Here is a 26,424-nt window from a genome sequence, read left to right on the forward strand (position 1 = left end):
CATTTATCTGTGGGATTTGGATAATGTTTTCTGCATCTTTTTTGGAAGCAGTCTCAATGATGATCCCAGAATTACGGATTTTTCTGAGGCTTTTAATTTTTATGGTTTTCATTTGAGGTTTCAAGTTGGTAGTAACAACCTCCTTGACAGCCTCACTTGAAGTAAAGCAACCTTCTTGGGTCGCACGAAGGATGACTAGGTTTTGTTCTCTATTCTGTCAGGTATTGGGAGGGGCAAATAGCTTATCTGCCATTGGTTGGATCCTCAGTGAATCTGAATAGGACCGGGGCCGCTGTGGCATTCCACTTGGTTCCCGGTTCTTGGTCTGGTGATAATCATTAACCGTGATATTCGGTGCACTGTCAATAATGTGGCAGCCAATACTGGTGGGTGGTAAGGCAGTGTGATTGGGAGGATGGGCATTAATTTTTGGCCGCTGTACCATAGCAGCATAGGTTGATTCTGAGATAGGTGTAGGGAGAAGTGCTGGTTGTGTCTGGCGGTTTGATTGTGCTGTCAGATCTGGGAGCAAAGAGTTCTGAGTGCTATGGCTGCTACTGTGAGCTCATGGAAATCAGGTCTAATTTCTATCAATAACTATTAGATATACCTGGGAGTCTAAAACGCTGATGGAACTGATATTCCGGTGACACGCAAGTCAAGTGGACACAATTTCAGCAAAGTCTGGACGGTCTGTGACAGCCAAATCCTCTGCTTGCACCTTCACGATGGTGGGACTATTAGTAAACCTAGGTATAACCTCCATGCACAAGTACATGGTGAGTGACCATCCAGGTGTGAACCAACATAAGCAGGGGTCGAGGTGTGGCGACCACACCACATGGAAGAACGCTGCCCCTCAATGTTAGAAGGCAGTACTAGGTGGTAGATGACTCATCAACCGGTACAATACCACCACTTTGCTTATTGGAGGCTTGAAGTGGTGGAACCCATGTTTAGTCTCTAGAGCTAAGTTCCGGTCAACCATTCCCTATCTCTTCCATCATGCAGTATGATTGATGACTTTTGAGGTTATGATGAACATCGTGGCAAGATCCAATATTCCTTACATTTCGAGGGTACAGCTCTGAAACCGTGTTCGCAGGCCGGCCGCTAGTTAGTACACCGGACCAAGCCTATTGGTAACTCTCTAGGAGGGCAGGGTATAATCTTGCTACCTCTACTCTGCCAGATAGAGACTGGAGGGAGTCCGAGTAGTGTGTATGCGGAGCTTTGTCGAGGCCACGTTATGTCAAGAATCTGGCAATATTCTTACCATGTGTATGCCATATCCAAAAATTTCATTACTTCATACAGCATGTCCCACCCACTTATTCTCACTAATGAATACACCATCAATTGTCAAACTAATAGAACAAGCTTATCTGTGAAAAGATCTAAACCTCTCAAGCACTTCCTTATTCATTTCACAAATATACGTGGTCTCAATTTTAATCTCAACGATGTTCATTTCCATTTGAAGTCTGCCAAACCTCATGTACTTTTTCTGACAGAATCTCAGTTATCAGTTGATTCAACTACTGCTTATCTCATCCCCAAATTATTCGCTGTATGATTCCTTTTGCCTCAAAGGTGGTACTTGTGCATATGTCCGTTCTGATATTCCCTGTCAGACACTTGGCAATTTGGAATCTCCTCTCTTTGATCTTCTCTGGCTTAAAATCTCACTTCTTCATTGCATCAAATTCATCTGTTGTCTCTACCGTTCTCCCAATTCCACTAATCACTTGGAGCTCTTTGACTTCCTCTCTTTGCAACTTGACTTTCTCCAGTCCAACTTTCTTGGTGATTTTAATGTTCACAACTCCAGCTGGCTTCCGTTTTCTAGTCACACCGAACCAGCTAGTCGAGATGCTGAGGCTTTTGCAATTACTAATGACCTTACACAGATTGTTCATTTACCTACAAGAATACCGGATATTTCTAATCATATAGCAAATACACTTGATCTTTTTCTCACAAACAACCCTTCTAAGTACACAATCGAAGTGAGAGGTCCTTTAGGCACTTCCGATCACAACTTGGTGATTCTCTTCCCCAATGGAACATTTATCTCATGGCTATTTCCAACCTCGTTTTGTTTGGCATTACAAGAACAAAATGGGGTGACCTGCGAGAATTCTTTTGCTTGGTCAGATTACTGTTTCAAAACTTCTGATGTCAACGTTTGCTCAGATCGTGTCAGTGAAATTATTCTTGCAGGAGTGGAATCCCGTCATTTAATTAAACCTTGGTTTTCCAATAAATGTGCAAAGGCTGTTCAAGAGAAGAATGTTGCATATCGTAATTGGCTTGTTTCTAATTCTCCAGTTTCATTTTCTGCCTACACCAAAGCTCACAACAAATGTAAAACAGTTATTAATCAGCCCAAACTAGAGTTTGAACAGGCTAAGAGTAGAAAACTTGCTTCTTTCCCTAATGGTAGCCGAGCATTCTGGTCTCTTGCCAAAGTTATTGGCAGCAACTTTTGCCCATCTCTGCTCCCACTTCTGTCCAAACCAGATGGTTCTGTTGCCACTTCAGCCAAGGATAAAGCTGACCTGCTAGTATCCCATTTTTCTTCCAACTCATGTATTAATGATCTTGGTAAAACACCTCCCACCATTCCCAACATGCTCCCTTCAATGCCTCCTGTGGTCTTCCGTCAAAAGGATGTCAAGGATTTTGACGAATCTTGATGCTAAGAAAGCTCCAGGTCCCGATGGCATTTCTGCTTTTGTTCTCAAAACCTGTGCTCCTGAACTTAGTCTTATTCTTTGCTGTCTTTTTTCACTTTCTTATTCCAAAGGTGTTTTTCCTTCTGCTTGGAAATTTGCTCATATCCAGCCAGTTCCTAAAAAGGGTGACAAATCCGGCGCATCCAATTATCGTCCCATTGCAATTACTTCTACTCTTTCTAAAATAATGGAGAAATCAATTAACCATCAACTCTTAAACTACCTAGATACCTTCCGTCTAATCAACGATCGCCAGAATCGATTCCGTCAGTATCGATCCACTGGTGATATCCTTGCTTGTTACCCATATGTGGACTAATTCAATTGAAGGGTTCGGGGAAACTGAAGAAGTTGCTCTTGACATCTCAAAGGCTTTTGATTGTGTTTGGCATAAAGGTCTTCTAAACAAGCTTCCATCTTATGGTTTGTCAACTGTTTTTAGTAATTGGTTATCCAGTTTTCTCTCTGATCGCTCACTGAGGGTGATGGTAGATGGCTCTCTGTCTTCTAACTTCTCCACTAATCCCGGTGGCCGAAAAGGTTCAGTTCTTTCCCCCTCTTTTCCTCTTGTATATTAATGACCTTCCATTGACTGGAAATCCTATCCATAGTTTTGCCGATGATAGCACATTGCATTCTACTTTGCATTTTGAGAAACCTTGTCCTGCTCAATTAGCTTTAACCTCTCGAAAATCTGCTACCAATTCCTGAAATGCCGATCTTCGGGTAATTCTCCAGTGGGGCAAAGACAACTTACTTGATTTCAACCCTTCTAAAACTCTGTCTTGTCTTATATCTCGCAAAAAGGATTCTTCTGCTCCTATGCTTCTCTTTGGTGACATTCCGATTTCTAGGAAAAATGATATATCTTTTTTGGGGATCACCCTGACTTCTAATCTCTCTTGGCACAATCACATTACAAATAATGCTTCCTCCGCATCTAAAAAACTTGGTTTTCTCTTTCGCCCTCGGCGTTACTTTGCTTCCAAACTGCTGCTCGCTCTGTATAAATCGCAAATCCGGCCTGCCATGGAATATTGTTCCCACATCTGGAGTGGTACCCCCAACACCTGCAGCAGGTGACGCTGAAGCTGAACTCTTCAGTTTGGTGGAGTTGCGTGCAGCAGTAGATAAATTGAACGTTAAGAAATGTCCAGGTTTGGACTTAATTGAAAATCAAGTAATCATTAAGTTTTATGATTACTTTCCTCAAATTATGTTAAATTTTTTTAATAAATGTTTCACTGAAGGTACTTTTCCAAGACTGGAAGATAGCACTGCTAAAGATATTGCATAAACCTGGTAAGCCCAGGACTGATCCGAGAGCATACAGACCAATTTCTCTCTTGGCGAACATGGGTAAGGTTTATGAACGGTTACTTGCTCCCAGAATTTCTGCGATGTTAGAGGATAAGCATCTGTGTTCTGGTGATCAGCATGGATTTAAGAAGGGGCACTCTACAGAGGACGCCATAACATCTCTTTTAAATTATATCAAGGATTCTTCTGAGAAATATGTTCTTATGGTCTTTATAGACTTTGAAGGAGCATTTGATTCGGTATGGTGGGAAAGTGCCCTTCAATCTCTCGTGCTTGCAGAGTGTAATAGTTACATATTTAACACTATAAGGTCATACTTTCACGACAGATTTATTACTGTGCGTGCACGTCATCTGTCATATAGTGCCAGTGTCTCGAGAGGCTGTCCTCAACGTTCGATTTTGCGACCTCTCTTTTGGAATGCAGTTTTAGATCAGTGGCTTGTTAAGGAGAGTACAGAGTTTGCTAAGATAGCCTATGCTGATGACCTTGTGATTGGAGTTTCTGGGCACTCCAGACTTATATTGGAAAGAAAAATACAGTCAGTTTTAGATGATTTAATGCAGTGGGCCAATTTGAACAATTTGAAGATCTCTGCAAGTAAGACCTGTTTTATGGTTTTTAAGAAACAATTTGATTACGGCAGACCTCCAAGAGTTCTTTTAGGTGGAGTTCAAATTCGTTATGTTGCTAAAACTAAGTATTTGGGATTAATCATAGATGACAAACTTTCCTTTTTACCACATGTTTCACACCTAAATGTAAAAGTAAGACACTTTACAGGCTCCATTGCTAGGATTTCTCGTAAGGAGTGGGTATTGAATAAGAGGGTGTTGTCATTGTATTATAAGACTATTTTTCTCCAGATAGTGGCACATGCGGCTGTTGCTTGGTTTTCTGTAGTAATTAAAACTAGGATTCGATCGAAACTTTTATCGCTTCAGCGCTCTATGTTATTAACTTTATTGAAAGTACCTAGAACAGCGTCTACAAACGCCCTACAGGTAATTGCTGGTACCATGCCATTGGATTTATTTATTGTCTACAGAGGGTTTTTGTACAAATGGAAAAAGGGTACATCAATAACGTTTTTGGATATTACAATCAATTTGGAGAATAATATTAAAGAAGAAAAACAACGAATATGGAACAAATTAATGGATTTATGGCAGACCAGATGGGAAAGTGGTGATGTTGGAGCTGTGACGAGGAAATATATTCCCCAGGTGAACTATGCATTGGCAAAAACCGTAGCATCTTGGTTTATGCCTTCTATGTACACTTATTTGTTAATAGGACACGGCTTACTTAGGGCCAAATTATATGAGGGAGGGTTGGAAACAGATCCTTTCATTACATGTGGCGAGCAGGAGACACGTATGAAATTTTTTTATGTCAGGAGTATGAAGACCAAAGGCGGATTTTGATGGCGCATATTCCTGACTTATCATTTGATACAGTGCATTTGCTTATTGCAAATGGTGACTGTTTTAATTTATTTCAGGAGTTTTCAGCTGATGTTTTTGCAAGAAGAACTGTTCTCAGAGCCTTTCTTAAGAGGCAAACCTAGTGACTTAATTGTCTTCATGGAGTTTCACTATTTATTTCTATATCTGGCTAGCAACTGGGGTGCTGGACCTGATTCATGGTGTTGGGTCTGGTGCTCTGGTTAGTTGTCTTTTGTGCTGCGATCCTGAATACTCCATTCTGGATTCTGGGGTGCTGGATCTGATTCATTGCATCGGGTCTGGTGGTCTAATGGTTCTATTATCCATGGCGTAAAGTTGGAGATTTGCTGGATAGTACCGTTATTGGTTTTGGAGGTTCCAGTGCATGTGAAACAGCAACTGAGGAAATATTCAGTTGAACTGTGATTTTTGAAGTTTATAGTTATGCCATCCAGACTATTGAATATTATTGTTGTTGTTTTATTATGTTTTTTTTTTCCTGCTGGCCTCCTGGTATGGGCAACTCGGGGCGTGGGATTGCTGGCACTCACTGGTATTGCACTACCTCCAGTGGGTGCGGGATTTCAAGTGCGAATAGCGCTACAGTAAAATCACTCAGGTAATTTAACATACTTTTTCAGGACTGCTTTGTAAAGACTACATATTCCCAAGTTCTCAAGGTAGATTTGGGCTTATGCCTGGGAGCTACCCTGAATAAGAACACACTTGCACACACACACACACACACGAGAGTTTAATGTTTGTCAGAGCATATACTTATATGTAAATATATCTTGTATATAAATCATTTATATACTTTTATGTACATAATGTTGAGACTATATTGTGTGTAATTAATAAATGAATGAAATGAAAAAATGCCCCCAACACCTCTCTCAGGCTTCTTGATTCCATTCAGAAGAGGGCAGTTAGGTTAATTAATGATTCATATCTAACAGAGTCTCTCCACTCGCTCTCTCATAGGTGTACTGTTTCTGCTGCATGCCTCTTCTACAGATACTTCCATGGGCACTATTCTTCTGAATTAGCTTCTATAATTCCCGCTCTCTCTTTCAAAACGGTCCAAACACGTGCCGCCACCAGCCAACATCCATTTACTGTCCAACTTCAAACTCAGAACCAACTTTTCATCTTCCTCGTTTATTCATTCAACTGTAATGTCAACAAATATCTCTTTTCGTCTTCTCAACCTCCAACCCAAGCACAGTACTAAGTACTATAGGTTCTAATACCTCTCGTGTTTGGGATTTACATTAAAAAAAAAAAAAAAAAAAAAAAAACACAACTTAAAATTAGTGTTAAATTGCATACTTCGTTAAATTAAACAAAGTAGAAGTTTTTTGCAGTTCGTTATATTTCGTTTAAAGTCAGTTGCGACTCTGATGTATGTGAGCTGCTTCTTAAAGTTATATTAAATTGCCTCGGTAATAAGACATGTAGACATAGATGGTAATAATAATAAGCAAGTTAAAACATTAACTGGACACTTGCCATTAACAGACTTGGGTAATCGAGAAATTTTATTTAAAAATAAAATCCATACTTCGGTTTTTATTTGTTGAAAATGGATTAATAGCTTTTTTATTCAAGTTTGGTGCACTGTTCAAATTGGCACTGCTCCCTGCGCAGTTCCTTTGACTGGTTTATCACTTGTAAAATTGCGTATTGGCAACCTGCCAACTAAGCATTGACTCAGCTACTGGGACTAAAATGTGGAACTAAGTAGTGCACAGTTCAACTTACGGTTAAACATCAAAGTTGAAAACGATCTCGTCTTTGTTAGCAAAATTATTTATTGCGTTGCATTGTGCTTCACAAAATTTCACGTACCTCGGTTAATTGTATATTTAGATTTAAAAAGCTGGTGGTGATGCAGTACCTTCCAACGAGCCACCCCTGGTTTGTTAGTTTTGATCACTATTATTATTAGCCATATGGTGCAAGGAAGCTTATGCTGCACCAGCCAAAAAAAAAATTCCCACTTTACCCTGAGAGAGAGAGATGTAGAATGGAATCACCAAGAAAGCAGGAAAGAGATGAATGATGATATCCAGCTCAGGGCCCTGGGTTTGCCAAGCCCATACTCACCAGATGTGAGCCCCTGGGGATTTAAGTTTAAAGTTATTTAAAGGAATTTGATAACTCCGGAATTTGAGAGGTATATTTAAGATTACCAAATTAGAGTTTAATTTTGTAAGTTAACATTTAATATTTTCTTCGAAGGGTGGAAAAGAGATATCCCCCCCGTTTTTCTCCGCCATTACTCACAAAAGCGTGTATCTTAAACTGAAATATGGGAATTGTCTAAATTTAGATATGCTAGAGGACCAATTACTGGAGAAGCTAAAAGAAGTGTTATTGCAATGAATATACAGACTACCTTTGGTAGATAGATATACTGATGCTAATTTCACTTCACATATACAAATTTGTTAGAAAAAGAACTTCTAGTGACATTAACCCTTAATTGGGGGACAAGCTGGTCCTCCTTTCAGTTTTGACAGTGTGCAATATGTAACCTTGGTATATAGGAAAATTTTCCGTGTGACAGGATATTAGTTTTCTATTTAACGACACGAATAAAGTGACTAGAGTAATGGGGTTTTTTGTTTTTTTTTTATCTAAAAATTTTATCTTAGTTTATTTTATTTTATTTATTTATTTTTAAACTAATTTCTTTTACTTTTTTCTTTTTTTTTATTATAATTTTATTTATTTTTTCTCTATGCTGGTACCCTAAGTTTGGGTAGCTGTGGGTACGGGATTTGCTAGCACCCACTGGTATAGCACTACTGTGGTGGGTACGGGACTTGCCCTCTTCAGGGCAGACAAAGATTGTAATGGTCTATCTCCACTTGCCTAAGGATATATCTAGTCCTTAGCCTCGTGGTGTAGACGGACACGCTTTCCAGGAGATTGCCTGCCTGGTGGCAAATAGGCCAGAAAGAACATAGCTCTACATGTTTCTGGCCGTTCTACAGAGCTTTCTATCATCATAGAGTGGTGGAGATGAACTAATGTTCCTGGAGCCACTGTACAGAAGGCTCTATACATATCTATTTCTGTATAATCCCACAAATGGTGTGGATTAAAGTCTAATAGTAAAATTAGAGATAGCAGTTGTCTCAGAATATCAATGAAATCCTTTATGGATAAAGAGGGATTCGGCGTAAGGTAAATGGAAACCAAAGTTACAGTTTTACAACAATAACAAAGTTACAGTCTTACAACAATAACAAATATTGTAACTGCTTCCAACAAGATATACATAAAAATTGTTTTAGGTGAAAAGTTGCTAATAATTAGAATGGCAACGCCGCCATGAACAGTTTGTGAATCGTTTCTATCTCTCAAATATAAGATATAGCTTTTTATCATAGGATTAACTGAGGGCGTAAAGTAGGTTTCTTGAAAACAGATTCCAGCAAGATTATATTGGTTTGTTAAATAGTAAATGTCATTGGTATTGCTTTGGAATCCTCTACATTTCCATTGAATAAAGTTTGCCATTAATTCTTGGGGAAGAAGGTTAAGTGTTGCTGCTAGTATTCACCTTGCGTTTTTCAGTTTAGCTTTATCATTTCGAAAAAAGGATCTGTCAAAATTCATATCAATTGTATTGTATGTCTCAAATAATGGTTCTTGATTAAACTGGTGATCCTTATCCGTTTGTGATTGTTTCAGTCAATATTTGTTTCCGAGTGGGGTTTTTCAGTTTAGCTTTAGTATATGATGAAGTCACTTCCTGGAGTAACTGATAAGACCGCGTTACTAGCATGATACGCGTTTGAATGATTCATGGTTTCTTTTGGCATCGAGAGAACTGTACGAGCCCAGACGGAAATTGAGATGTCGGATGAGACCTAAAGGTTTGTGTTCCAACAGTCTTTTTCGTCCAAGGAGATACAGCATTAGAAAGTTTGGAAATGAAAGGTGCGATACATTTTTTTTTTTTTTTATGAAAACCCCAAACACGAAAGGTATCAAAACCTATAGTACTTACTACCGTTCATGGGTTGAAGGAGAAGTATGGGAGAAGGGAGATGCCAGAAACTTTGCTCTAGAGACTAAACATGGGTTTCACCACTACAAGCCTCCAATAAGCAAAGTGGTGGTGGTATTGCACCGGTTGATGAGAGTCATCTACCACCTAGTTTATTGATATGTTTTTTGTTCACTAGTTTACGTTTTTGGATTTTTTTTTCTTGAACTTCCAGCGTTAGCAAGATTTGGAATATGCTGCACAATTTCCATTTCAGTTTGGGCATTTCATTATTTCTGATGGGCAAGTACTCCACAGCATGCTTTCTGGAAGTGACCGTATTTTTGACACTTGTAGCATCTTCGTGGGTTAGTAATACACTGGAGTGCAAAACTTGACCAACACTATTTCTAAAGGTTCCAACCACAAAATCGAACGAAACAGCCTGTGGCGATTTGCATAACGATGACCGTTCAGTGGAAAGCTGATGCACATGCAAAAATTTGAATCGTGATGAGAGGCTCATATAAACAGAAAAAAATCAGCAGTTATGTGCAAATTACCGAATGGTGAGCACGATTGTTAAGACGTTCGATTGGTTTCATACAGTGCTACAGACAACGAAATGGCCAGTAAACAACATCCGGTTGACTTTACCCGGGGTCGAATAATTGGAAAGGTCCAAGTGCTTGGAGTGGCTGCAGAGTTCGGTATCGCCCATAGCATCGTCTCATGTGCGTGGTCGGCCTTCACAGGTACAGCTGTTCGAAGGACCAGTGGTGGTCGTCCGTCCACGAAAAATAACGCCCAATGATGACCGCTATATACTCCTACAGGACAAGAGGGACTGACAGCGGGATCAATTCAAACCAGCTACACAGGACGCAGGATATCGCGGTTTACTGTGGCCAGGCGACTCCTCAAAGATGAACTGTTTGCCCGATCGCCAGTATGCTGTGTCCCTGTAACACCTGCCCATGGAGATACTGTTTACAGTGGTGCATCGAACAAAAGGACTGGACAGCAGCGCAATGGGATAAGGTACTCTTTACTGATGAGAGTAGATTCTGTCTCAGCAGCGATTCTGGACGTAAGCTAATTTGGCAAGAGGTCGACACGTGGTATCACCCCGCAAACGTCACTGAAAGGGATCGATATAGCGGTCGAGGTGTTCTCATCTGACCAGGCGTTACCTTGGATGGAGGTACATAACTCCAAATACTTGAAGGCGGTACTGTAACCGGTGCACGCTACTGTACTGAGGTAATTCTTCCCCACGTGCGTCTGTTCCGAGGTACCATTGGCCCGAGTTCGTATTCATGGATGATAACGCCACACCCAATCGCACTACATCTGTTGATATTCTTTTGTAAAGTGAGAGCATCGTTCGTATGGATTGGCCTACCCGTTCCGCCGCCGATCTAAATCCCATCGAACACATATGGTACTCTCTGAGGAGACGCCTAGCGGCACGTCCACACCCACCAGAAAATGTTCAGCTCCTGAAGATGGCACTGACAGAGGAATGGACGATGTTACCGCAAGAACTTATCAACAACATTGTTCTAAGTATGGACAGGCGGTGCAAAGTCGGCTTCGAAATTCGGGGTGGCCATATCTCCTACTGAGGACCACCTCCCTTTGTTCCATCTTTGGCAGTGATGCATCTGTATTATGGCAGCTAGTGCTATGTTGCCATTTTTGGATAAAGTCCCTGTCTACCGTTATGTCGGTGTTGTTTCCTTCATCATTTCTGTACCTCACGGTGTTCCTTTGGTATGCTTTTTCCATATACAAACGACTCCTATTAGAAGCTATAGGTGAAAACCTGACTGCTTCTTCAGTTTTGTACACCAGTGTATAAGGACGTTTACGGAAATTTAAGTAGCCAGCTTTCATTGAGCTTGGCAGATTTGGATTGCTAAAGGTGATATTTCGTGTGGTGGGTACTAGAATGCCATCTTTTGTTTTCTATATCAGAATGCGTTTAGCTTGCCTTACCCATTGACCACTTAATTCTTGAACAAGTTCTTCTTCCGTGACATTCATAAGGTCTCATTGCACGTTTAGAGCTATTTAGCGTCTCATGAGGAGCAACTTGTATTTTTCTTCCAACGAAAGATGAGAATTTCACACATGCAGCAGCGTGTTTCCACTGAGAGATCTCCTGATTTAAGTTTACTTTTATTTTTGGTGAGCCTGCAACATTCTCCAGGTATCGCTGTAAAACAAAGGCAGAAATTTTACTTAGTGGCTCATTGCGAGGGAAGTGAAATAGGCGAAAAGTCGTTATATGCAGTTGAATACACTTCTTTGAATGAAGGACTAAGCTTATTGAACAGTGAAAAGTTTTAAAAGTCCACGATTCTCTTCAGATTACGGCTTGCAAATATTATTCGTGATAAAACAATTTGTTTCACTGAATTAAATAAAATTTGCACCAGAAGAAAATCGACTAAAAGTTGATCACAGCGCTTCCGAAGCACCCTCCAATCGATGGGTTGTTTTGTACAAAATTACCAGAAAACACCCCATCGATCTTCAGTGGATTGGAAGAAACAATAGATTGGAATAATACGGTGAACCGTATGCTATATAACTTATTTCCAGTTGATTCTGAGAGATATTCTAAAATTTAACATGATAATTAACAGTACAGTTCCGATTAATTAGAACGGCCATTTCTTCCAGCAGACTGAGTACAGTTGCTAAGAGGATAAACAATTAGAAATGTCTCTGTACGGATTTGGTTGAGAATGTTTTCATAAGGTTTATTAAATTGAGGATGAATGTACTTGTAATATTGTTTAACAACATTAACCTTGATATTATTATTATTATTAATAATAGGCAAATGGTGCAAGGAAGCCTGAGGCTTATGCTGCACCAGGAAAAAAAAACGTTCCCGAGTTACCCTGAGAGAGAGAGAGAGACACACAAAAGTAGAAGGGAATCAAGATTTGAGCCCCCGAGGTTACCTTCATCAATATCATTGATGAATACAAAAAAAAAAAAAAAAAAAAAAACAACAATGGGCCCAGCACTGAACCCTGGGGAACTCCAATAATAACATTTGTCCATGAAGAGCAGGGTCCATTCATTACCACTCTGCCGTCTCGCACTCAACCATCCCTTTATCCATTGTAGCAACATTTCTATTGCCATACCTCTCCAATTTGTACAGCAGTCTTCCATGTGCAACAGTATCAAAAGCTTTCCGGAAATCCAAGTATATGATGTCAAAATTATTTTTAACATTCAGTTCCTTTGTGACCACATCATATTATCCAATCAAATTGGCAAGAGAAGACTTCCCCTTAACAAACCATGTGTCTCAACTATAACTGCAGTCTTGTCTAGATGATCCTGCAATGCTCCTTTAACCAGTGACACCATTATTTCCCCCGGAATACAAGTTAAACTAACAGGTCTATAGTTGTTCCACCTTTTGAACCCCCTTTGTGAATTTGTGATACATTTGCAGTCCATAGGGACCTCCGATGAGTCCAAGGAAGCTCTCATAACTATGGATAACGGTTTACTTACATCCTTTGCTACCTCCTTAAATATAACCGGATAGATCCTGTCCACCCGAGGTGCCTTCCGTGTATATAGGTACACTGCATTAACCTAGACGGTAATTCGATTTCAGTATGGATAAACGTTGTAAGTTAACCTACTTTGAAAGAGGGATGATAGTGGGTGCCCTACGCATGGGTCACTCTATCGCGGAGCTGGTATAGAAGTTGCACTATCTCCGTTCGACAGTATCAGGAATGTATCAGGAATTCGCCATTTGCAGAATATCTCATCGTGGACAGCTACGTGATGAACGTAGTCGTCGACATCTATCTCGCATTGTTTCAGCTAACTAGAGAGCGACAGTGGCACAAATCACCGTCGACTTCAATCAAGGAGCTGCAAGAAACGCCTTCATCAAGACCGTTAGTCGATTATTAACAGCAATAGATTATGGGAGCCGCCGATTCACCAGAGTCCCATCGCTAACGCCACGACACAAGACTCTACGTCTCAGCTGGGCGAAAGAACATCAGCACTGGACCTTGGATGATTGGAGACAGGTGTCCTGGTTCGATGAATCCTATTACCAATTATTTCGTGCGGATGGGAGGGTGCGTATCTGGCAGAAACCGCACGAAGCTATTCACCTGTCACGTCAACAAGGAAATGTTCAGGCAGCTGGACGGTCAATAATGGGCTGTTGCATGTTCAACTGGCAAACGTTGGGTCCTCTGGTACGTATAAACCCATCTCGGAATGGTCCAGGTTGTGTCCATCCATGAAGATCATCTGCATCCCTTCATGGTCATCGTGTACCCACTGGGCAATGGTCTCGTCCAGCAGGACAATTTGCCTTCTCCATTGAGCTGTTGTGACTAGACATGGTTCGAAAAGCATTCCGCACATTTTACCCTCAAGGAATGGGCTTCCCATTCACCCGACATGAACGCTGTGGAGCCTCTTTGGGATGCTGTGGATCCTCTTTGGGATGCTATGGAGCCTCTTTGGGATGCTGTGGATCCTCTTTGGGATGCTGTGGAGCCTCTTTGGGATGCTGTGGAAAGGTCCGTTGGAGCTTTGGATCCTCCACCCATGAATGCAAAGAAATTATGGACAGCGGTGCAGGAAGCATGGATGGAAATACCTGTCGAACGCTTTCTTGAAATAAGTGGACTCTATGGCTCCCCGTGTGGCTGCCCTTATCTAGGGGAAAGGTAGGCCTCACTGTAACTAGGTAAGTATTCCATGATTTCTGTCCACTCATTGTATGAACATTCGATTTTGCCAAAGGTGTCTTTGAAGATATTTAAAGTTGTAAAAGCCTGTTTACGATGTTTCAATACTTAGTAGGCACAATCGTCTAAATTCTGCACAAGTTAGTAGCAGAGATTTTATATGATGATTTTTTTTTTTTTTTTTTGTATTCTATAGGAAGTTGTACGGTTATAATTAAATTTAATGATGTGATCAGGCGTATGATATTATATGGACGTACGTTTTCTCAGTGATATACAGTACAGGAATTTTGCTAGCAAGGATCAGAGGTGTATTGCTAAAAAATAGTACCGGAACGATCGTCCTCCAGAAGACTTGATAACAATTTAACTACTGGTACAAGAAGCTCAGCTGAACACTCAAGTGCCTAGCAGAGCAGTTCACTGGAATGATAAGGCACCCGGAGACAATCCCGAAGTTTCTTACGGAAGGAGTCACATATCTGAAGCCTAAAGACGAAGATACAAGAAACTCGGCGAAACAGAAACAACCGACCGGGCTAATCAGGTGGGTAAAGTGCCTGCCTGCCAACCAAAATGTTGCGGTTTCGAATCCTGCCTCGCGCTTGAATCAGAGTAAAATCAAAAACTTTGGAAGGTGCATTATGGCTTTAGAAGCTAATGTGCCAACAACTAACAAAAAAAAAAAAAGAAAAAAGAAATACAGGCCAATCACCTGCCTTCCAACGATGAACAAGACCTTGACCAGCTGCATAACCAAGAAGATATCAGACCACTTAGAGAGTCAGACCATAATTGCCGAATAGTAGAAAGGATGCAAGCGGAGAAGCAAAGGATGCAAGTAGCAATTATCCATAGATGCCGCAGTTATGGAGCAAGCCCACAAGAAGCACCGCAACCTAAAAATGAACTACTTCGATCACCGCAAGGCCTTCGACTCCGTACCTAATAGCTGGCGAATAGAGATCCTGAAGATCTACAAGATCAATCCGATAGTGACAAACTTCCTAGGAGTACCCCCATTAAGGTCGAGAACATCACTACCAGACCAATCCCCATCAGAAGAGGAATCTTTCAGGGAGATGTTCTGAGCCCACTGTGGTTCTGTCTAGCACTCAATCCGCTATCCACCATGCTTAACGGCAGCAAGAATGCATATAACCTCAAAAAAGGAAGAAAGAACCTGTACACTCTCATCCACCTGATGTACATGGATCACATCAAGCTCTGCCAGCAACCGAGAATCAACTACATCGGATCACCGAAGAATTCAGCAAGAACATCAGAATGGAATTTGGTCTAGACAAATGCCTTTTTTTTTTTTGTTTTTTTTTAGGAGCATTAGCAACTAAGGCCATATTGCTCCGGGGATATGCGGTGGTCATTCTCTGACCTTTCCGCATCCTCCGTATTTGGTGGGCACGGGCTCGAACCCCGGTCTAACCAAGAAGCGTGTGCTACACACTGCTGCTCCTGCCCACCTGGCTACGGAGGCGCCTCTAGACAAATGCACGACCAATGCACTGCACCAGGAAAAATTAGCTGGCCGAAACTACCAGCTGCTGACTGGTAAAGAGATCGAAGCTATGACAGAAGGAGAGACCTACAAATACCTAGGGATCATGCAGGCTGAGCAGTTAGAGCACAAGGAAATCAAGAAGTGCCTGACTGAAAAATATCGTCAGAGACTCAGAAGCCTGTTGAAAGCAAAATTGAACGGAGGGAACACAGTTAAAGCCATAAACACCTATGCAGCTGTAGTACTAACATACTCCTTTAGGGTCACATATTGGACTAACACCGAGCTAGAGGATATTACGTGAAAGACAAGGACAATGATGACCAAGAGCCGCCAACATCATCCGAAGTCGGCAGTGGAGAGACTAACAATAGCTCGGAAAGAGGTAGGAAGGGGCCTGATACAGCAATAGTTAACCTGAAGGATTACTTCGAGAACAACTCAGCATCACTCCGCCAGGCCATAAGGAAGATAGATAAGTGGTATACCCCACTCAACCTAAGCAAGGAGCTCCACCCACCCACCCAGATGTCACAAGAAACGAAGCTAGAAAGATGGGCAAAGAAGACACTCCATGGCAGATACTACGGTGACTCCCATCAAGATCTCATCGATAACATTGCTTCCAATGTATGGCTCACAAGCGGGGCGTTCTGCCCCGAGACTGAAGGATTCATGCTGGCGATCCAAGAACAGGTAATCAACACCAGAAACTATAGAAAATACATTGCAATGGAGCCCAGAATGTCAGATGACACATGTCGACGATGCCACTTGGCCTCAGAAACAATCTCATATATCACAGGGGGTATGCTCGTAGACACGACCTACGTAGCCAGGATTATACATCAGAAGCTAGCGAGGAAATACCAGTTGACTAAAGAAAGTGTACCGTAATACAAGTACAAACCCCAGGCAGTACTAGAGGCCCGGACCTACAAGCTGTACTGGGACTGCACCATAATAACGGATAAGACCATCCCACACAACAGACCGGACATAAACCTTGTGGACAAGATGGAAAAGGCTGCCTATCTGATTGACATAGTGGTGCCCAACACTAGCAATGTCCAGAAAACCCATGAGGAAAAAATTACGAAGTACACGAACCTGAGACATGAGGTCAAGGAGATGTGGCATGTGCAAGAAGCAACGACCACCCTGATCATCGTGTGAACCACTGGTATGGTGTCAAATAGCAGCCTAGCAGCAATATGCCTACCAGAGAACACCTACAAGGAACTCCAAAAAGTCGCAATCCTGAACACCTGTATGATAGCCAGAGTTCCTCGACCAACAGTAAACCCAGACATTACAATCACCCTGTGTACTTGGTAACAGTACCGTCACGGAGTGGAATCCCCCAATCAGGGAGAAATAATATAAGAGCAATAATAATAATATGTAGTGTCTGCTCTGTAATTTTCGTGCATTTATCTTTGTTATCAAGGTGATTTTTTTTTTTTTGTTTGTTAAATATCTATTCTTGTATATTTTATTTTTCTTTATTTAAGAGAAATATATGCACAGGCGTTTTACGTAAGTAAGCACATGCTTTTAAACGTATTTAAGCCCAGGAATTTTACTGAATGGAGTGAGCGAATAAAATATCTGATCCTCTGTTTTATCAATAACTTCAAAAGGCTGCTTCTGCTTGCTTGATTATTTAAAATGTGAAAATTGTATAAGATATCTATAAGCAGGGAATAAGCAACTGGAACATACAGGTCAGTGGTGAAACTATAAATTTTGGTCCCCTCTCACCAGATTGCTGAATGAACCTCACTTGAACTTTAATAACTATACCAAACTAGACATTGGTCCTTCCTCGACTGCGGGATGTGCCATAAGTGGTTTGGCCGTGCTATGGTAGTTTCGCCACTGACACAGTTCGTATTGATATTTTAGTAGAATATTTTCGCCTTGTCTTTTCACGTTGTAAAATGTACGAATGTTGCTATTTATTACGATAATGCTAATTTCTATACTGAATTAACAAAATTATATATTATTAATTTTGGGTGCAATGTCCAAATGTTCCCAGCTTCATATGAAAATCGGATAAATTGGGCACATTTCACCCAAAATGGACAGTTTCGTGAAACCGGGTAGACTCTAGTCACCTTAGTCACGCAGGTTATATATTCCTCTTCTGTCGTTTAATTTTTGATAAAGTGAAATAATTTATTTTTAATTGTTTTTTTATGCTCTTATAATAAAATTTTTCTTCACGTATAAATTTACAACAGCACCATTTTGCACTTATTTTTGTAAAATATAGTCATAGATAGTATTTGACTTATAAGGAAACATTTCATTTGTAGTTCATTAGGTGAATACCCCCATCGTGCCAGAACGTTGCTTTCGTATAGTCACGCCCTGCCTGTGTTGTACCAATCAATGGTATTGCTTTCAGTAATATGTTTCGGAAGCAAGTTAGAGATTTCTCATCTGGCAGTGTAAACATCTTGAATGGCTAGTAAAGTCATGAAGTACGGTATTATTGTCGATTTGTGTAATTGTAGCGACTGTCATTTGTATATTTTATTTTTTTAAAATTCAGTTTGAATAGACAGTTGTGCATCACTGTGTACATATACCGTGTATATCTGCGTTTGTTTCTTCCTTACTATCATTTCCGTAATATGGGTATGTGCTGGAGAACTGTGATTCAACTTCTTGTGTTCTTCTGTGGATTTTTTACAAATGCTTTCAATTTAGAACCTAGATTGCCAGTAGTAAAATATGGGGAACCTGGTACATATTTTGGATATTCAGTATCCCAGCATCAAGTGGTAGACACCAGAACGGAAAGAGTTTTGCAGCAAGTGTAAGTATTGAGGTTCTAATATGTTGGATTTTCTTGTGAATTCTCGATGATTGTGTACTAGACTGGGTGAATATTCGAAGCGATTGTTAGTGTTAATTATACCCAGTATAACTTTATAGTTCAAAATTATAAAACTGCCGAAGTTTTACTTCTCTTCAAAACAATGCTTCACGCCCTGCCCTCCTGGAAGAGGATGAGGTAGTTGCAAGGATATGATTCATCGTATTTGCTGAGTCGTGCCTGATAAGTACAGAAGTCTATTCGTTTGTGACATAACGCAGACGGCTGTGTCTTCTTATAGACCAGTGTTTCCAGCCTTTTTTTTAAAGATACAGAACACTTTCTATATTTGAGGTATAAACCACGGACCACTTATATTCGAGGTAAAGGCCGCAGACCATAAAAAGTATTACAATATGCATATTAATAGCATTTTTATTTTAATATAGTGATATGTTCGTACTTAATGTGTAGTATACGTTAGTTTGTAATAGGCATACCCGTATTTCCCATCACTGGGAAAGTGAAACTGTTGCCTAACACAAAAAAATCCCTGTCTTAATGTTAAGTCCTGCTGACTACAGGTTGTTCACTTATACACTGCCTGAACTTTTCGTGTTTTATATGTTATTATAGACATAGTTGAACCTTAAAACTAATGGCCTTGTATAATAACTTATTGCTGTCACAGGGATAAGACTAATCCTCGGGGGCTCACTTCTGGTGTAGGTGCCTCCGTAGCCAGGTGGGAAGGAGCAGCAGTGCGTAGCATATGCTTCTTGATTAGACCGGGGTTCGAGCCCGTCACCACCAAATACGGAGGATGCGGAAAAGTCAGGGAATGACCACCGCATATCCCCGAGCAATATGGTCTTAGTTGCTAATGCTCCTAAATAACAAACTTCTGGTGTGTATGGGCTTGGCATACCCAGGGTCCTGAGCTGGATATCATTGCTCTTTTCTTTCTTGATGATTCCCTTCTACTTCTGATTCTTGTTCTCTCTCTCAGGGTAATTCAGAATTTTTTTTTTTTTTTTTTTTTTACCCTGTTGGTGTGGTAGTTTCGCCACTGCCTGCTGAACACCTTTTTTGGAATAGGTCATTAATTTGTTATTTATGAAATAAGTTGTCAAAGTTTTTACAAAAAAAAAAAAAGCAATAAAGCCAACAACTTTAATTTTTTAATATGATTTTTATTTATTAGAGTATCAAAATATGAATTAAAAATTATGCTAGTATTGGAAGCAGTGAAGAAAATTATTGCGATTATATTTTATAAAAATGACATTTTTTTTTTTTTTGGAAAATGAAAGGGTAAAATAACATGATAGTTAGGGAACTAGTTTATAGCCCTAGCAAACTTTTATTCCTATTTGTTTATCCTAATTGTGAATCCATTTCTCTCGTGATAAATTGGCAAAAAAACCTCAAAGAATATGGATTAAAAAAAAAAAAAAAAAAGCATAAAACTTAATTTAAACACACAGACCACTTATCTCCTAGATGACCAAACAAACTGCTTAAAAAAAAAAAAAAAGCATAAAACTTAATTTAAATACACAGACCACTTATCTCCTAGATGACCAAACAAACTGCTTTAAAAAAAAAAGCATAAAACTTAATTTAAACACACGGACCACTTATCTCCTAGATGACCAAACAAACTGCTTTAAAAAAAAAAGCATAAAACTTAATTTAAACACACAGACCACTTATCTCATAGATGACCAAACAAACTACTTCATAGATGACACTTGTATAATTTGCATTATGCCAGAAGTGACTGGAAATGACAGACCTGATATCATTTGAAAGTACTAAGAAGGATTTAACTCAGACTAGCCAATAAGAGTGAGACCATTAAAAAAAAAACACAGTTATCTCACAGATGAGTTATATATACTTGAACCTTAATTTTCTTTTATATTTAAATCACTTATGGCTAAGATTTGTTCCGAGACCTGGAATTTCCAACAGTGGCAATGATAAATGCAAGTGGATGAGTAGGCCAAAAGTGAAATTTTAGTGTGTTAAGCCAGTATATGAAAAGACTGACAAATTGTGAGTCTTATTATAGGTATTTCTGATGAGTTATTTCTTTTTGTACAGATGAAATTCATATATTGAACAAATTGTCATTATACTTTGAATTAGGCTGGGGTGGGCCCACAAACAGTTTGGGGTAGGTAACAGATTAGTTTTGGGGCCACAAGTTTAAATTCCTTATATAGCACAGTGAGCTACAGTTTAGGAACATCTGACATACTTCATTTCAATCTTATCATCCTTCTTTCATTTCTTTTGACACTGGACACTTGATTTTCAAACTCATATCTTGATCTTGTGAACTTTCTCAATTTCATAAAGCATCACTTTTTTTTCTAACCTAACAGTAAAGTACCTAACAGAAGCAGTAAAATTTCTCATTTTTTTTCTTCAGTTTGGTGACATGAGGGAGAAAGATTAATTTATCATTGAGGATTATGCCAAGATATTTGTTTTGAGAAACATAAGGTATCTGTGAACCATTCAGTTGAATTCTTGGTGGTCTTCCATAATTAAAGTGGTTTTTAAATGTCATGAAATTTGTTTTACTCAGAGATATCTTGAGCTTGTTGATTTCAGCCCATGCCACCAAATCATCTAAGATGGGTTGAATTTTGTCCTCTAATACCCTACATGACCTTCCTTCTATGGCAATCACGAGGTCATCGGCATAGGCCACCTTTAGAGAATCCTCGTGTGTTCTCATGAGCCACTGATCTAATATGGCATTCCAGTGGAGAGGCCCCAACACCGACCCCTGGGGGCATCCTCTCGAAACCTGGGCTTTATAAGACAGATGCTTTGCCTTGACCATGATGTATCTCTCATTAAAGTATGATCTCAGTACCCTGTACACATAATTATCACATTTATCCAGCCTTAAAGACCTGAGGGTACTCTCCCACCAGAGGGAGTCAAAAGCGCCTTCAAGTCCACAAAAATTGCCAAAACATATTTAGAAGATGAATTCTGGATAAAGTTAGTCAACGTAAGAATAGCATGGGGATCGGATGTGTTTTTCCCTGTCTTATGAAGAATCTTGAGCAATGCCAATTTCCACTGATTTGGAAAGTATCCTTCCAGGAGGCATTTGTTCAAGAGATTTAGCAGTACTTGTGGGTATAAGTTGAAAAACTTGACGATAACAAGATTCTCCACAAGGTCAATTCCGGGGCATTTCTTGCTGTTTAGTCTAGCTATGGCAGAACCCAACTCCAACAGATTAAAACACTCAATATCAGTTGAACCCGTATACATACTATTTTCAAGACGTATCTGGCCTTGCTCCAATGTATCCAACTCTGGAATATCTTTAGGGAACAGACTTGACACTATAGCACGTACCGTAGAGCTCCAGTCCTCAGATTCTGCTCCGTTTATTCTTACTGTATTGTACACTTCTGCACAGATTTGTTTGTTTCTGGAGATTTTGTAAACTAACACGGTTCTGAATTCCCAACCTGTTTGACAAATCCTTGCCAACAATCTATTTTAGCATTAGCTATTTCTTTGTGGTATCTCCTTCGAAGATCTCTATAAGAATCCTTGTATGCTTGAATATCCTGTTGAGACAGATGTCTGTGTTTTTGATATTCCTTCCTTGCATTCTGAACTTGCGATCTTAAATTTGCAAGATCTGAGTTCCACCAAGGGACAGAAGTTGTTTTGTTGTGTTTTTTCTTTGCTGCATAATCAGTGGCCAGATACAACTGGGTTTGAACGAAATCAGAAATCTCCTCAGCCATTAATATATTAAGGGATTCGATCATTTCTGTCATAAAGACAGCAGAGAGAAAATCTTTAAATTTGTTTCATTAAATACTGTTAATGGAAAATTTCTTAAGATCAGTAAGTTGAAGGTCATCGACTCGCTGCCCAGGAAGAAGACCATAAACTATGGCACGGTGGTCACTGTTGATTAACTCTGGGACAACATCCCAATGAGAGATACAACAATCAATTTTGACAGAGGTCAGAGTAATATCAATATTGCTTTCACCATTGACGGTCGAAAGTGTAGGGTTTATTAGGCAAATTTTGAACAGTAAGTCCATGAGCAAGAATAACATCTTCCAGGGCTGAACCAAGAGGGTCAGTAAACCCGCTATGCCACATATTGGATTTTGCATTTACATCACCAGAAATTATCAAGTTTTTCAAGGCAAACTTTGTACATAATCTATCTATATTGTGCAGAGCCAATTGGAAATCTTCTGACGGTGGGCAATAGAGAGAAACGATGTAGAAATTTATAAATTTCGAAGAGACAAGCACACAGACTGGATTCTGAGAACACTCACAAGAAATAGAGGTGACGACCAAATCACTCATGTGATTTTTAAATTTTTAGCTCCATTAGCGACGGAAATAGAGAGGGAGACACGAAAATTACTCGCATTTTTCTGTCTGGCGCCGCCATTTTTAATTTTAAAATTATATTTTAAATGTACTCGTTGAGCTGTTTCCAGCGGTGTAGCTATAGGTTGTCAACAACATTTTATCGCCCCACGTTTTAACCCCCCTCCATTTCTCAGACAAATTTTTGCCAACAATGATCATTATGGCATTATGTTGGCCCACTTAATGTGCAAACCCATGCAAAATTTCTAGTCAATAGGTTGAGTGGTTCCAGAAATACAATGCTGTGACAGACGGACGGACAGGCAGACAACCGAGTGACATTTTAAGGGTCCTTTGTTAGACTATGGCCCCTAAAAGTAATAAGTAAAAATAAATAACATATGTAAAAATAATTTTATAATAAAGTTTTTGTAGAATATTCCAAATTTTTATTAAGTTTTCATCCGACACCCTATGCCGACTTCTTTTCTTCCTCTTTGTGTGTTGGTTGCTGAATGATGTTTCCAAAGCAGCCACGAATCGAATATTTTGCTGGATCGAAGAAGCGGGTCAGCGGTGGGCATACAATTTTAAGAAGCAATAATGAAGAAACTGTTTTTGTCATCAACAAAGTTCTGGTTGGGCTGACAATCAGATTCATTTGTGAAAATCCTCATTCACATTCAATCGATGAAATTGGTATCGCACTCAGAGCGTCCATCAAATTCTTCAATTCTTCCGAAACCATCTTTTCAATTGGGTATCCACGAATTGCGTTTAACTATAACCTAATTGACAATTTTCTAACTTCATTTTCACCAAATGCCAACAATTCATGCTTAGAAGGTTTAATACCTTCATTGTCCTCATTTTCCTTCTCTCGTCATCGGTATTGTCACTAGTTCTTAAATTTGAATTGTTTCTTTTCTGTTTTTTTGAAACTGTCCAAAATGTTATTGTCATTCGGATATTCAGGTATTGTGACCGTGTAAACAGAGATAGGGAAAATTTACAGAAAAATGTGGATAACGCACTTCCGCGAAACAACAGATGATTATTTGTCGGGGTAAAAGAAAATCACTTTTCTAATTCTTGAACGGGGCTCTTACAGTTGATTCACTAAGGTGTCCAACCTATGGCCCGCCCGAAAAGTGAACTACAACAGCATTTTAAATTTTGTTAATTATCAAAAAAATTCTCATTAAATGTTTTGTTCAGTAAATGTAATTGTGTATTGTACTTAATAAAATTTTCGAATATTTTCAATTTTACTTTTACATGCAACAAGATATGGAAAATGTAACACACTAGAGAAATCTAACTTTGAATTTTTTTTGAATGTGGCCCCTGTACGGGAAATGTTTGGACACCACTGCAGTAGAAGGTGGACCAGAGCCCATTGGGAATACACCTTGATCTGCTCACTCACAGAGGAGTAAGATACATTACTACTCTGTGTGCTCCCTGCAGACCAGCATGACTTCTCCATATGTTGAACGGGTGGTCGGATAGTTTTTACCAGGTACCACTAAGTTGTAGAATGGTAATCCCTTCAGCTCTCTTAATTTGCACAGCAGCACTAATTGCCTGAAGGCCAGAAATGCGAACAGGGCATACAGAGTTAATGCTCTTTAATCCGTTCGCTATATGAAAATTTTCTCGATCAACGGAAACTATTTTAAATGTAATTTCCAAGGGGAATTCAAAATAATTAAACAGAGGTCTGCCTGAGTAATTTAGAATTATAAAAATGGTTATATAGTTTTATATAGAAAATATCTTAACAATAGACAGTGAAAAATGTAAATTAAGTTAAATAATTTTAAGCTTATTTGAATAGTAGATAAACATGTGAAAAAAATTTATGGTATACAGTAATACCCCGACTTACGCTACCCCGACTTACGCGAACTCGGAGTTACGCGGTTCTTGATTTTTTCGTTTGGCAACGCTGCCGCCCACTATCTTCAAGGTCGTTTTCATATGTTATCGATATACGGTGGGACGGCGGAGAGTGAGAGCCAAAGATGAACAAAATTCAACTTTGCTGCTTTTATGTTTTTTTATATCAGTGAAGGGGAAACACATTTCACCATAATAACGTAAAAACCAACACAATTCCAGCTATCGGTATGCAATTAGATCGAGTTTACTACCAGTTTATAACAGATTCCACTAGCAGAAACACAACTGGATTTTTATTGTTTTATGGTAGTAACCCCCTAGAAATGTGAGGTGTTAATAGTGTATCTCTGCCTTTATGGTGTTGTTTATTCAGTTGCTACATGCGCGCAGCTTATGCGTATCAAGGGTGCCTCCTCGTTTTGTAATTGTGCTTTATTCCCTAAAAACGAGTAAAGGTGCGAAAAGGAAGCGTCCTGGTAACGACACTGCACACTCAGAGAGAAAAAGAAAAGCAATAAAATGTGTGTTCAATCTTGGGTGGTCGGCACCTAACCCGATTTTTCCCATAGGGCCTGTTGTTTATTGCACGAGGGTTTATAGGAACACAATTAACACTATCGTTCTATACGAGGACTGACTGTATCGATGGCATATGAAAAACGACCCTCAGTGTTTCACTTGCTGTGATACGCATTGGACGTGTTTCGTGCGAACTCTACGTGCACAATTACATACGATTCTACGATCGACGAAAGTTTTCTAAACCCTTAAAAAACTATGTCGTTCAAACGAAGTAAATCTGATTCTCCTGCACCTAGTAGGAAAAGGAAAACGATATCTTTGGAATGTAAACTTAACATTATCAAGGATTTTGATAGCAGAATGAAAATTTGTGAATTGGCAAAGAAGTTTGAGCTACTGGAATCCACAGTAAGAACAATCATAAAAGATAAAGAAAGAATTCTCGAAGCGGTGAAAAATGCTCAATCCTTGAACTCAAGCATAATTCGTAAACGTCATGGTATTATTGCTGAGATGGAAACAATGCTGAAATTATGGTGTGATAATCAAGTAAAAGTGAAGAATTGTCCAGTCGATCAGAACACTGTGTGCTATCAAGCTAAGCTGATTTTTGAGAGGTTGAAAGAAGAAGCTGAGGAGGCGGACAAAGATGAAAACTTTGTAGCTAGTAACGGTTGGTTCAACCGATTTAAAACTCGCTGTAACTGGCACAGTATCGCGGAGAGTGGAGAGGCAGCAAGTGCCGATAAAGAAGCTGCGTCTTCTTTTCCTGAGACACTCAAGGCTATGATAGAAGAAGGTGGCTATAGCAGTGAAACCGTATTTAACGTGGATGAGACTGGCCTGTTCTGGAAGAAGATGCCTAAAAGAACTTTTATCGCGCGTGAAGAAAAAAGCTTTCCAGGCTTTAAGGTTTCCAAAGACCGATTGACAGTGATGCTTGGCGGGAATGCAGCTGGTGACTTCAAGTTAAAACCTCTCTTAATTTATCGCTCC

At 39.7% G+C, this 26,424-nt stretch overlaps 1 protein-coding gene across 1 annotated transcript in view; it reads left to right on the plus strand.

Annotated features, from left to right (window-relative positions):
• The first annotated feature begins 18,147 nt into the window (after positions 1–18,147).
• LOC150090765 (integrin alpha-PS1-like) overlaps positions 18,148–26,424 on the plus strand; it is a 373,692-nt gene continuing 365,415 nt past the window's right edge. The window contains exon 1 of the mRNA XM_090379991.1: positions 18,148–18,615. Within this exon, the coding sequence (XP_090236117.1) occupies positions 18,431–18,615 (185 nt within the window). The 5' untranslated portion in view covers positions 18,148–18,430. The remainder of the gene's footprint in view (positions 18,616–26,424) is intronic.

The sequence above is a fragment of the Mastigoproctus giganteus genome, chromosome 1, assembly GCF_048544385.1.
Source record: "Mastigoproctus giganteus isolate SK-2022 chromosome 1, ASM4854438v1, whole genome shotgun sequence".
Classification (NCBI taxonomy): Eukaryota; Metazoa; Arthropoda; class Arachnida; order Uropygi; family Thelyphonidae; genus Mastigoproctus; species Mastigoproctus giganteus.